General features: G+C 40.0%; 3 protein-coding genes across 3 annotated transcripts; all 3 read right to left on the bottom strand.

The window, feature by feature from the left end:
* Window positions 1-1,053: 1,053 nt before the first annotated feature.
* On the bottom strand, window positions 1,054-3,674 carry LOC129101551 (cytoplasmic tRNA 2-thiolation protein 1-like). The gene is given in 4 exon segments (XM_054611406.1): window positions 1,054-1,994; window positions 1,997-2,311; window positions 2,443-2,943; window positions 3,587-3,674. Coding segments are annotated over 3 exon segments (1,029 nt in total). The 5' UTR covers window positions 2,939-2,943; window positions 3,587-3,674; the 3' UTR covers window positions 1,054-1,776.
* A 473-nt stretch (window positions 3,675-4,147) lies between these two features.
* Window positions 4,148-5,441, bottom strand: crybb2 (crystallin, beta B2). Its single transcript, XM_054610299.1, has 5 exons — window positions 5,379-5,441; window positions 5,056-5,174; window positions 4,694-4,826; window positions 4,449-4,591; window positions 4,148-4,316 (listed from the first exon to the last, which is right to left on the bottom strand). The coding sequence occupies exons 1-5, from the start codon at window positions 5,439-5,441 to the stop codon at window positions 4,148-4,150; spliced, it is 627 nt and encodes a 208-aa protein (XP_054466274.1).
* Window positions 5,442-10,129: 4,688 nt separating this feature from the next.
* Window positions 10,130-12,007, bottom strand: LOC129100806 (beta-crystallin B3-like). Its single transcript, XM_054610298.1, has 6 exons — window positions 11,971-12,007; window positions 11,554-11,651; window positions 11,080-11,198; window positions 10,829-10,961; window positions 10,513-10,655; window positions 10,130-10,391 (listed from the first exon to the last, which is right to left on the bottom strand). The coding sequence occupies exons 1-6, from the start codon at window positions 12,005-12,007 to the stop codon at window positions 10,130-10,132; spliced, it is 792 nt and encodes a 263-aa protein (XP_054466273.1).
* Window positions 12,008-12,689: the final 682 nt, after the last annotated feature.

The raw sequence follows: 12,689 nt of genomic DNA, 5'->3' as shown, positions 1-12,689 counted from the left end.
AATGCTAATTTGTGTGCGATAACACATAGAATGTTTTCACTGATTTCTTGTCTCCCAAGGGTTTGAAGGATGAATTATTATTATTAAACGTAATGTTATGAAATATTTTTCCGATGCACTATTCGATTTCATTTTATTTGTACTTATTTTTAAACGTATAATACTCGTTCTTTATAATGTGACATATTTTGTCCTTTCTTTTCTTTCCTTTTCTAGGGACAGACTGTAGAAGAAAACCTTTGCAAACTCCTAAAAATCCTGTCCTAGTATTGATCTTGGCATTACAGCCTTTCTATAATTTTTTTCCTGACATTTTCTTGACATGCATACTATGCCTTTTTTTGACATTTTTTAGACATATTATAATATGAATTTTTTCATGACATTTTTCTACATATTAAACTATGAATGACAATTTTTTTGACATGCAATACTATGACTTTTTTCATGACATTTTTCCACGAATCGGAACCATCAACAAATAAAGAATCAATTTACATTATATCGTGGCACTAAAAGCTTTTGCAAACTCCTAAAAATCCTGTCCTATAAAATAAAAATATTGATCTTGGCATTACAGCCTTTCTATAATTTCTATAATTATCTTCTTTATGTGTTTTTTGATTGAAGACATTCCTCTTATATGATATTATGTATTATGTGTATGTTTTCATGTTGTTTGTAGGCTTTTAGTGCCACGATATAATGTAAATTGATTCTTTATTTGTTGATAGTTCCGATTCGTGGATGACTGATTGATGTCATGTGATTGGGGCAATCTGATTGGTCTACCAACCTATTGATGGTCTACGTACCATCAGGTTGTTACTAAAATATATTTATACGCAAGTGAAGAAGACAGTGTGCGGTCGTTTTTTGTTTTATATTGTCTACCTAAGGTATTCTTCTACGCACCTGTCGTCCTACCGGAGTGCAAAAGTTTTGCTCTTTTTACTGATTACTAAGCTGAAATTCTTTTATTTCATGACATTATTAATGACTGCATTCGCCTCATCCAAATCAGGAAAAACAGGAGACATATGAAGATATCGGATAATGTATTTATTAAATTATGGCACCTTGTCATCATATCCTCCTAAGAGATTGGTGCATTGGAACATGAAGAAGAAATAACATAAAATGAAAAAAAAATGAAACATGCCTCCAGTGAAATTCCATTGCTGTGGAAACATTTACAACCTTAAAAAATAAATAAAAACAAAGCTGCTAGTCCTGGTTTCTGCACTTCACACACCTAGTAGGTGTACACTACTTACATGTCTTTTAAACATGTGTGAAATAAACAGTATTTGGAATCCAGATGATGCTGATCGCTAATGTTAATACTTGTAAAAGTGATCTGAATCGCTCAACATGGAACTCGGTACCAAAGCTTTCATAGAAATTGAAAAAGTTCCACCTTCTCCTGTCATGTGTGTAATATACCATTCATCTATTATTGAAAATGTCCTTAAGCTTAACACAACATTCTGAAAACCATTGGAAAGTATGTCTACATAGCATCTCGGTGATCCCTGGTTATCAGCTGTAAGACGCCAGTGAATGGACTTTCTATGATGTGAAGAGGCTTCACTGATATGAGTTTTTAATTTTTAAAATATTCCATGGCAACTTTCAATACATATTTAATTGATGATAAATGAAATCAAATAACAGTTGACTCATTAGAATAGTCTTTTCTTAAGTAAAAGAATACACATGCTATATTTAAAAATATGGTTGTCTTGTGGTAAATAAAACATGGGATCATAATGGTCAAAAGTCTACTGATTTCAGCTTTCTTTCCTCCTTCTCAGTAAGGGGCTGCTTGGAGAGGATTTTGTCATGCAGGCGGTGGTGTTTGCCAATGCCCAGCTTCGGCAGACCTCGGTTCAGCCCCTCCAGCAGCACACATGACTTGCACAGAGCCTGACTGGAGATGTAGCCACATTGTTTGCAGGTCCCCTGCACAGGCATCTTCACCCCTCCCGCACAGACAGGTTCTCCCCTGAGTGAACGACATCCATTATAGAGCTCGGCCTAACGCTCTCCAGGTCCTTTAAAAAGGTCCTTGCATGGCCACGATAGGCATTTGGAGAGTAGATACATTCAGTGGAAAAGTAGTCCAGCTTCTTAAAGTATGCATACAGAACAATCTCTTTCTCGTACGCATATTTGAGGGGCTTGCAGCGCGGCACGACCCCTTCACCTTCACTGGCTGTGGAGATGGCAGTGCATCGGCGCAGACGAGCTATGTCCCCTCGCAAGACGTTCATCAAAACTGTCTCTGCCACGTCATCAGCATTGTGACCTGTGAGAGAAAACACAGATAAAAGACCTTGTATCAAATTCTAACAAATATATTTACCCTCTGAAATGCAGGCTGAGACTCTTCTTTCCCTTTATAAAGTTATTTTATTTTTAAATGCTCTTTGGAATTACCTGTACATATCTTGTCCACTTTCAACATGATGGCTCCTCTGTCTAGAGCCTGCCTTCTGAACACTCCGCAGAAGGTGCAGTTATTTTTCAGTCCCACCTGCTTCACTATAGCATCCATAGTCCAGCCGTACAGCTCCTCATACGACACAATCTTCAATGGCAGCTCGTACTGTTGCTGATTCCTCTTTACTGTCTCCAAGGAGTCGTCTCGGTAACCAGAGATTCCCTCATCCACCGAGAGAAGCATAAGTTCAAGGCCATAGTTGTATCGCTCATTTAGGAGCTTTATTACATGTGCGAGCACCGTGGAGTCCTTTCCACCTGAGGCGGCAATTCCCACTATTTCCCCCGGTTTGAACAGCTTTGCTGCCATGATGGTCTGATGCACCTCCTCCTCAAAGGCCCAGAAGAAGCACTCCTTGCACAGCGAGTGGGCCGTTTTTGGACGTTTCAGCACTGCACGCTTGTCAGTGCAGTTACTGCACAGGATAGGCATCTTAACTGTTGGAGGAAGGTTTTTTTTGGGTTTTTTTTAAGGATTAACAAGATTAAAAATGAGTTAAACAAGTTTTACAAAGAAAGTCTGGCAAATAAACACTAATCTATAAAGCGTCATCTTTTATGTTGAAGATGCTTACAGCTGACCCACACATTTGGCTTTATTGCTTTCATTTTATTCCTTTAATTTAAGTGGTACTACACTGTTATATTAATAAAGGCGCTACTGGTGTACAACATTGCTCTTTAGTTTAATAATTTTATCTGTGCTCATGCATGAACCTAAATGTATATGAAGCTTGATTGTTAGTATAAGTTTAAGTTAAGCTGGGCAAATGACAAAAGTATAGTATACTTCTTAAGGGTTTCAATTTGCATGATAAAGTAACTTTAAATGTGCTCATGTAGATACTTTTATCCCACAATGCACTGCTCAACTGATATGGGGAGCGGGTTACAACCTACTGTAACGTTGGTTTAGAAAGTACAAGCAACAGTAACATCATGCCGAATTAAAGACATAAAGACTCATAAAACGCCTTTAATAAGTGCAATGACCAAAAACATTTCAACATTAGGCGTTTCCTTGTCTAGCTATTCAAGTGAAGCTAAGTAGTCACATTTCTATTAAGTAACATTTTCTTACCAACTTTTTCGATGAACCCAGACCTGAATTTAGAATATGTGGATGAGGAACACTAAGAGAATACTAAAAAACACATATATTTTCTTACTTAAACAACATGAGTTTTACACGACCAGATAAAGTAGCATGTTGTTTTGTCATGTGTTGTAAGCTCCTCTTCACCGGAAAACGGAAAGTGACATTATTTGTTGGCCCCTGCAGCACCACCTACTGGTCGGAGTTGTTAAGTGCACATTAAACTACAATATTAACAACATTGAAATGTTTTTTATGCTACCTCCATAGTGCATTTGAATAATTTCACATAACTGACCTAACTTTATTTCCTCCTATGTTATCCCTTTTGGATGTTGATGAGAAGTAGGGTAAAACTCAAGTAAATCACACAATCAAGTCAAATGTAAGCAATTAGGATTTATTAGTTTGCTTCAAAGAATGTCACTACTGCAACAGCTGCAATGGATATCAAAACGCTGCATGGTGTAAATTAAGAACAAAGGGGTTGATGCTGGAAGGGAGCAAGGCCGAGGTCAGGGTTCATGACAGGAAAAAGTCACAAGCTTAGATGACGGGGTGAAAAGCGCCCCTCTGATGCCACTGCATGTCTCTGATGCGCCGAACCGACTGGATCTGAGGAATCTGGGCTCCGAACTCAGTGTTGTCCTTGTACTCCCCCTTTTCAAACAGGTACTGATAGCCTCTGTAACCTGGATACTGATAGCCCACCCAACTGGTGCACCAGGAGCACAGAGAGGGGAAACAGAGAGGAGACAGTTATAGGTGCAGAGATAGTGACAAGAGACATGTAGCAAGTTATTTGCAGTACAACACAACATCTGTTGTGTGGGGAGGATGGACTCACGTGCCACTCTGAACCCGAACAGAGGAGACCTTCTCCTGGTAGCCGTGTGCGTGAAAGCTGGGGACATCGTCATCTATGATTTCTATCTTCTTCCCTGCAAAGCTGGGGTTTTCGTAAAGGACAATCTTGTGCTCCTGGCTGTCCTGAAAGGGGAGCAAAGTGTTAACCCAGGGGATGATTTGCTTAGCAACTGATGGGACGACTGATGGGGGTATTTATCAATGGATAGGTGGGGTCTTTCTTACCACTTTAATCGGGCGGAATGCAATAATGGTGTCACTACGCCTGCTGTTGGTCCAGGAATCCCAGCGAGGATACTCCCCCTTCTCAAACACATACTGCTCCCCCTTACAGCTGGCTTGCTCGTATCCCACCCATCTGAGCAGGCAGGGAAGAAAGAGAGGGATGGTTGTGATTGGTGTAGGAGGAAGGAAGGAAAGAAAGCTAGTATGACACATTTCATTGTTTTTCTGATCATTTTCTGCCCTTCCCTTCCGTTCTCATACTCAGAGTAAGTCCCTTATTCTTTGATGTTTTCTTTCACTCCCTGGCTGTTTGGCTCTAAATCCTTTTTTTAATGCTCTCTCTGTCTCTAACCCACACTCACGGTCCACACAGCACCAGTATGGAGCCCACTTTCTCCACGTCTGCTTCCTGGAGGTCGTTGCAGGGACCAGTCAGCTCATGGCAGCGTCCCTGGAAGTTTTCCTGCTCATAGATAACCAGCTGTGTGCCAGTGGGAGAAAAGGGGAGAGTGAGAGTGTTGTTGAGCTACTGGTCTCAATTTCAAGAGTGACAATCTGTTTCCAATTTTGATGTTAGGTGGATGTAAGGTATCCAAACAGGGCACGCACAAGTGTAACTCCTGCAGGAGGGAGTTGTAAATTGTAATTTAATTGGTCTCTGCATGTCTGCTGCATCACCTCTCACCTTAAATGCACTGGTGCCTGGCTGCTGCTGCTTGGATGCAGGGTTCTGGTGGTCTGTGGCCATAGTGAATGGATTGGCAAAGATGAAACTGAAAAGAAAAAATATAGTTTTGGTTGTTTTTGATAAATATCCTTTGTCTACATGATTAACAGTGCATGTACCACTCCCTCCAAAACAAGTTTCTGAAGTTCACAGCCTTCTGAACACAGAGTTACAACAATGCAACATAAGAGATACTTTGTAAATAAATAATGCTAAAACAATCAAACAACAAAAGGAAAACAAATACTGATAAAAAATGTAAACTTAAATTGGTAAAAAAAAAAAATACAGTGTGACAGACATGAACCCCTTACCAGTACCTGTCTGTTCCAGTGTGTTTGTGATGGCACGATGAGCTCAATATATACGGGACGCCCAGGGGTGGAAACTCTGCCAACAGTGCCCACAGTGTCTTTGCCGGCCTGCAGATCGGCCTGTCATAGGCCCAGCAGGCTGAAATGAGGGGGTCACCCTGTAGCCTCCCCCCACCCGGGGAGTCACACTCCCACAAAGTTATTTCATTAGTTGTCAGTTTTGTCCAGCCAGTCATTGTTCGATATCCACATGATTCAGCACAAACAGTGCCAAGAGTCCCACACCTACAATGAGAGAGAGAGAGAGTGAGAGAGAAGGACAGTAAAAGATGGGTTTTACTGTGCTTGAAAGAGTCATACTGATTTGAATAACAGTTTAAATACCGCTGAATATTTCCACAAGAGTAGGTCTATTTGATATTCAATTTCTAGAAAAATCTATTTAAGGTTTAGTGTCAAAAATGTGTGGCCTCTGCTGTTTGGAATCTCTAAAGCTTCAGTCAAACCTGTTTACAGCAATGCTACATTTCTCCTGTTGGCAGTAAAAAAGTTTGTTGAAGATACATAAAAAAAAAAAACTAAGCAAAAGATAAGTCACATTTCTTCATTGAATTAGTTTTATTGACCTTGTATGTGCATGTTAACAGTCTTGCAAGGAGGATTTTGCAATTTTGCAGAATTTTAAATTGTGTTATTATTTTACATTTAGACAGTCATGATATATATAACTTGAATACAACTGAATCAAAGAGAGTCTGTGTGTCTCTATAGGACAGATAAAACCATCTGTAGAGGTTTTAGATGAGAGGTTTGTGGTGCTCAGAGTTATAATGTAATAAAGGGCTTTTCTCAAGTTATATATTTAAGTGCTAATTTGCAGATCTGGTGTTTGTTTGAATATTCAAACATACTTCATATGTTTACTCCACTACCTGGAGGTTTTTTGCTCACTTTCATTTTATTTCACTTCAATTGTAGCATCAGTGATATTTCTGAAAAAGTATCTTTAAAAAAGAAAAACCTTTTCTATTAATTCTAGCAAACCATTATATTTGCAACATATCTAATCGGTTTAATTCGTTTATTAATGCTATTGTTTGGTAATTATTTTATTTATTTTTTTATTATCTGATTGTATTTTCCTTATTGCATGTTTTAATCCTGGTTTTACATGTAGATTACTTTGTTTTGAAAAGTGATTAATAAATATAAATAATGTTTATTATAATCATTATTATTGTTATTTATCTTACAGTCATGAGTTGCTTAGCAGGATGAGGTTTTAGTTGTTAATCAAGGGAGCAGGCAATATAATGGAGTTATTGGATAAGCTGCAACACTACAATAGTGGTTTAGGCATTGATCACATAGGATACACTTTTCACCTACTGTTCCTTTAAAAATCTTAATATATATTATTATCTTAATAACATGTTAAATATTGACCTTGAATTATCATTATTATCGTTATTATTGAGTAAAGAGTTTTACCACATCTGCTGGTGGAAATGTTCGGGCAGTGAGTCTAGAATTACATTCCAGCTGATAACAATAATGTCTGCTGTGCTGTTCTGCACCCTAAAATAAGCAAATGAACACCTGTATAGCTCCAGGGGCGCTCAACTGACCCTCCACTGACCTCGATGAAGAAGTACAGAAAGAAGCACGTAGTTCACCTACAAGCATGTGAAAAGACATATTCCAATTTCTATGTGTTCATATAGTTTGGAGTGCAATTGCAAATCATGTCTGTTGGCTACCTCATAAGATATGACAGAGAATTAATAGAGTATGTACCATGCAAGTGCTTAATGGAGACTGTGCAAATCTTGGGCAACAATTTTCTTAAACTACTCAAGTTACGTCTGAATTGTCCACCTCCTGTAGAAATCTGTATTTCATAAAATACATAACAGAAACAGATTCAGTTGACCATCTTCAATTCATAGCTAGACATGATTTAGTGATCAATGCATTAAAATAGTGTTTCGTCATTTAGCAGTAACTCCCCATTTAATGTAATAGGCTACAAGGCACAAAGTTGAACAAGCTTTTAGAGAGGAGATCGTATAACTCTCAGGATTTTGGCAAATTTGGGTCTATGAATATTTGTAATGAATGATGAGACTATTCTGTTGGCATAATTTATGTTTTTTCCACATCATTTAACTTAATTTCAGTTAAACAGAAACAGGATTACTTTGTTTGAGAGAGCACCAAATAGTTTATTGTGTTACCTGAGATTACAGGCAAGATATGTGATTAGTTTTTAATATATCCCCATTGCACAGACTTGAGTTAAGTGTTTGTGACATTGCCAACCGTTTTGTAATGATTCAAAACACAGGCCTGAGGTTGTTCGTGTATTTAGGATTCTTTCAAGAAATTTAAGGGTGAGAAAAAGTCTGCCCTATATTATAGTGCAACTTGTTTTAGTCTATATTTGAATTAGGGATCTGGGTGTTAGATCTCATGTCAAGAAGGCTTTATGTTCCAGTGAAAATCACAGCTTTAAGTGCAGCAATGTGACACTAAGAATAAATCCTTATCTGTTTGTTTATACTGACTCAACCGCCTAACCCAAAGATTCATCATAATCCAGCGTGGTAGACCTTAGTAGTCTACAGATGTGCTCACATCTAGCCAGCTGCATGTTTTTTGCATGTATTTATTACTGATGTCAGAAAATTTAAAGGATAGGAGAGCACTGCAGGAGACAGAAGGGGATATTCGGTACGCATCTATAAGTTCTTGTGCTTTCTCGCCTCGCAGGTTCCCAGGAATCGGGGTTATATTTGGACTGTCATCGTGCCACCTACTGAGGCCCTGCTGACACCCACTACTACTACCACTATCATTATTAGTCACATTACTATTATTATTGCCTGTACTATTACGCTTATTGACTTGCTTGTACCCTGGAGTCTTTGTGCTTTCTCGCTTCGCAGGCTTCTATAAATCGTGGCTGTACCTGGACCGTGGACGTGCATCCTGCTACGGCCCTGCTGACACCGACTGCTACCACCATTATTATTACTAGTCACATTACTATTACTATTACCTGTACCATTAAGCATTTTAGCTTTACTTCCACCCTGAAGCCCTTTTGCTTTCTCGTTCTGCAGGTTTCCATGAATCGTTGTGGTACCTGGACCGTAGTCGTGCCTCCTGCTGTGAGCCGACTGACACCCACTGCTACTTCGATTATTATTATTAGTCACATTACTATCCCTATTTTCATGGCTATAATTCTACTGTAATAATTGCTGCTGTTATTATAAGTAGTCTTATTATATGAATAATTTATGTCATATACATTGAATGTGTTGTATCTCTGTTATGCTGCTCATTCTGTACACATGACATCTATTGCATTCTGTCCATCCTGGGAGAAGGATCCCTCCTCTGTCGTTCTCCCATAGGTTTCTTCCTTTTTTCTCCCTGTTAAAGGGGTTTTTTAGGGGAGTTTTTCCTGTGCCGATGTGAGGGAAGGACAGAGGATGTCGCATGTGCACAGATTGTAAAGCCCTCTGAGGCAAATTTGTAATTTGTGATTCTGGGCTATACAAAATAAACTGAATTGAATTGAATTGAATAAGTAAATAGCAGGTCTGTTACACTCTGTTCTCTGTTTTTTTTTAGGTTTATGAGGGGTATTATTTCTATTTTGGAATATTACATCAATATCTACTAAATAATAGCCTGCATGTGCAATTTAATGTCGTAAAAAACATGAAAATAATCATGTCTGCAGATGGAATCTATTTGAATTTTGTGCAACACAGATCATGGCTCATTAGTATTAGAAAACGAATATGTTTATGAGTTTAATGTAGATGATATCAGTTCCTAATGTTTACGTGGTGACGACACATCATTAGGATCATCAACCATCAAATGCACAATGATGACTATGGAAGGGAATGCAGTGCATGCTGTTTTTATAGCAAGCATACATAAAGTATGACATCACTTCCACTGCCGGTAAGCATATCCACATATTCCCTGAATAAGTCATGTGCTCCTAATTCTGCTGGATGAGGCTTTGAGGCAGTAAAAGTGGCTTGAAAATAATTTCAGTTCAAAATACATCTGCATTTTATCTTGAGGAAAAATATCTGCCAAATGTAGGTTTCATTATTTCCACATAGATGTCAGTTTAAATCTTTATTATCTTATTTAAAACAATTTCCAATGTGACTTACAATCGTAACATCAGCAATAAATCGGGCCAACTCCAGGTCAAACAACTTTATTCGCCACTGAAACATACATGGCACTCCTCATTGGGCACAAGCATCGTTTGCCGTGCTTAGGTTAAGGTAGAGGGCAGGCCCTGTTGGCAGTGTGGGGGGAGGCTTTGGGAAGGGGTTGGTGGGCATGTGAGGATCCTGTTCAGCTGGCTCCAGCTGTGGCAGGGGGGCCAGGAGGTGCTGGGGTAGGGTCAGGGTCGGGGCTGGGTCCGGGGCCAGGAGCCGGAGCCGGAGCCGGGTCGGGGACAGTGAAACAGCCCCTCTTGTGCCACTGCATGTCTCGCACACGCCGGACAGACTGGATCTGAGGTGCAGGGGCCTCCCAGTCGTTCCAGTGCTTGAAATCTCCTCTCTCGAAGATAAACTGGCGCCCCCTGTAGCCTGGGTACATGTAGCCGACCCATCTGGAGGAAAGGAAAACAATTGTCTCACAATAGGCTTTGAGTTCTGCAGGTAAATTAAACTTAATAAACACCAAAATTAAATGGACATATGGATGAAACGGTGATGTAGGGAGGGTCTTACGTTCCGTTAAGAGCCTTGACACTCGCCACACGATCCTGAAAACCGTGGCCCCACAAGCTGGGCACGTCATCATCAACAATCTCCATCTTTCTACCAGTATATCCAGGGTTCTCATACAGGTGTAACTTGTGTTCAGCACTGTCCTATAGAGGGGAATCAGACACATGGACAAGTCTTATAACTCTCTCTAGTAGATGCTGACTACAATGATATACAGGGTGTAGGGAGGTAATGTGTGGGCAACTCATAATTGAAACCCTGCACATTTACAGAGCTTAATGGGTAAATTAGTGTTGTATCAAGACTAGTCACCCACCACTTTGAGTGGTCTTAGAGACAAGAGGGTGTAGCTGTTCTGACTGTTGGTCCAGGTGTCCCAGCGTGGATACTCGCCCTTCTCCAGAATAAACTGCTCCCCTGTGAAGCCATGCCGATCATAACCCACCCAGCTGAGAGGAAAAAAGAAGATGGAAATAAGAGGGAAAATTAAGTTTACCTGACACCAAATCAAACATGACCTAGTTATCGAGGAAACAATTTTCTTACTAAACATTGGGCATTACTTACGGTCCTGACTCAACTATCAGAGATCCAACCTTCTCCAGTCCCTTCTCCATCACATCTTTACAGTCTGCAGAAAACTCCGCCTTGCAGCCCTGGAAATTCTCAAACTCAAACAGGAACACCTGGATCACACAGAGGGACCAGAAAGATGCATATTTACCAGCATGGCAACAATTCAGAGAGGAGTCAGGGTCACCTCAGTCCCAAATAAGTGTGGTTTGGTAAAAGGCCTTCATAAAGTAGCTCATATTGGTAATAAAGAAGACATATTGTGTAATACCTACGCTAAAATACTGTAGAATCACCTACAATAACTTGTGTTCTGATGTCTGTTCACCAGGATACATAATAGGGCCTTTTAAAAATTAATTTATGACCAATAGTAGAACTCTGTGCTTGTATTAGACCACTCCAGGTTTACAATCCTTCCCTGATCAAACCAGGTTCCCCTCTCTACACAGAAGCTTGTTCCAGTACCTTGTATGTGGCTCCAGCTCCACTCTGGCTCTTTCCAGATGCCAGCTGCTCCGGGACACTCTGCTGCTCCGTCATCCTACTGATCCACTGCTCTTCCACTTTTTGGCAGCAGCACACACACACACACACAGACAACACACCATCCATCATGCATGCATGCATGTCCAAGCACACACACAGTCACAGAAACACACACAGGAGGAAAGCTCAATGTCACAGTTGCAGTTTATAAGTCCACCTTGAATAGGAGGATTGTATACATTTTGGCCAAATATAAAGCAGCAATAGTTTGCCACAAATTCTATTATTATATGGACAGAATGATAAAAAATATTATATCAATATCCATTAAAAGTATACACTCAGTCCTTTAAAGCAGTTTTCATTACAACCCAATAATACCAAAATCATCCAAACCTTGGTCTCCACTTGATGCAGCATCATCTAACTCCATTGCATTGGAATTATTACACCGACTGTGTCCAGAGTGAGGTTTTTTTTACCTGGGTATGACTGCTAGGAAGTGGTAGGGTCCCTCGTTTTCAGTACCACTTGGATGTTTGGTGGGGTTGAGCCATTAGAGGGCAGGGACAGGGGGGGTATTTATGGTTTATTTCTGGCCACAACAGCAGAAAAGGGGGAGCTGTTGATACAGCAAGTCTGTCGCTCACATTGTGTCCGTAACGCTGCCTCTCAATAGGCAGCTGTGTTGGCACACGTTGCCCTGCCTGTCCGCCTGGCTGCCAGCGACCACTGTGTGCGGGCACAGGGAGAGAGAGCCAAGAGGATTCAGCAAACAGCTCCGCTCAGCACAAATACACACACAAACATACACACACACTCTGGGACTACATACCGGTCTCAACAACACCAAACCTCCTCACACTTTTTATCGCAAATTTGGGTTTGTATTATCAGAAAGATCAGAAACTTTGAATCACAGGTTTGACTGTGAAGCAAATCTGCAGCTGTTGAATCAAAGAATCTTATCAAACTATGTTTTTTTATTCACAGACCTTGCTTGACTAAATAAGAGATTTCATTTGAATCAACTCAAAGCTTGATTAAGGAGTGTGCATAACACTCACTGATCACAGAAATACCCAGAAAAATTTTGAACATTTTGTTTTTTTAAC

Source organism: Anoplopoma fimbria, chromosome 13 (genome assembly GCF_027596085.1).
Source record: "Anoplopoma fimbria isolate UVic2021 breed Golden Eagle Sablefish chromosome 13, Afim_UVic_2022, whole genome shotgun sequence".
In the NCBI taxonomy this organism is placed as follows: Eukaryota; Metazoa; Chordata; class Actinopteri; order Perciformes; family Anoplopomatidae; genus Anoplopoma; species Anoplopoma fimbria.
This window is presented reverse-complemented; position numbering and strand designations above follow the sequence as displayed.

Bases quoted from the DNA above. Each gene is read 5' to 3' on its own strand.
- crybb2 (XM_054610299.1), bottom strand. From the start codon at position 5,441: ATGGCCACAGACCACCAGAACCCTGCATCCAAGCAGCAGCAGCCAGGC. The intron at 4,827-5,055 runs GTGAGTGTGGGT...CTGCCTGCTCAG, and splicing joins ATACTGGTGCTGTGTGGACC to ATGGGTGGGATACGAGCAAG. The intron at 4,592-4,693 runs GTAAGAAAGACC...CTCCCCTTTCAG, and splicing joins CATTCCGCCCGATTAAAGTG to GACAGCCAGGAGCACAAGAT.
- LOC129100806 (XM_054610298.1), bottom strand. From the start codon at position 12,007: ATGGAGTTAGATGATGCTGCATCAAGTGGAGACCAAG. The intron at 10,962-11,079 runs GTAAGTAATGCC...TTTTCCTCTCAG, and splicing joins CTGATAGTTGAGTCAGGACC to CTGGGTGGGTTATGATCGGC. The intron at 10,656-10,828 runs GTGGGTGACTAG...TCCCCTCTATAG, and splicing joins CTCTAAGACCACTCAAAGTG to GACAGTGCTGAACACAAGTT.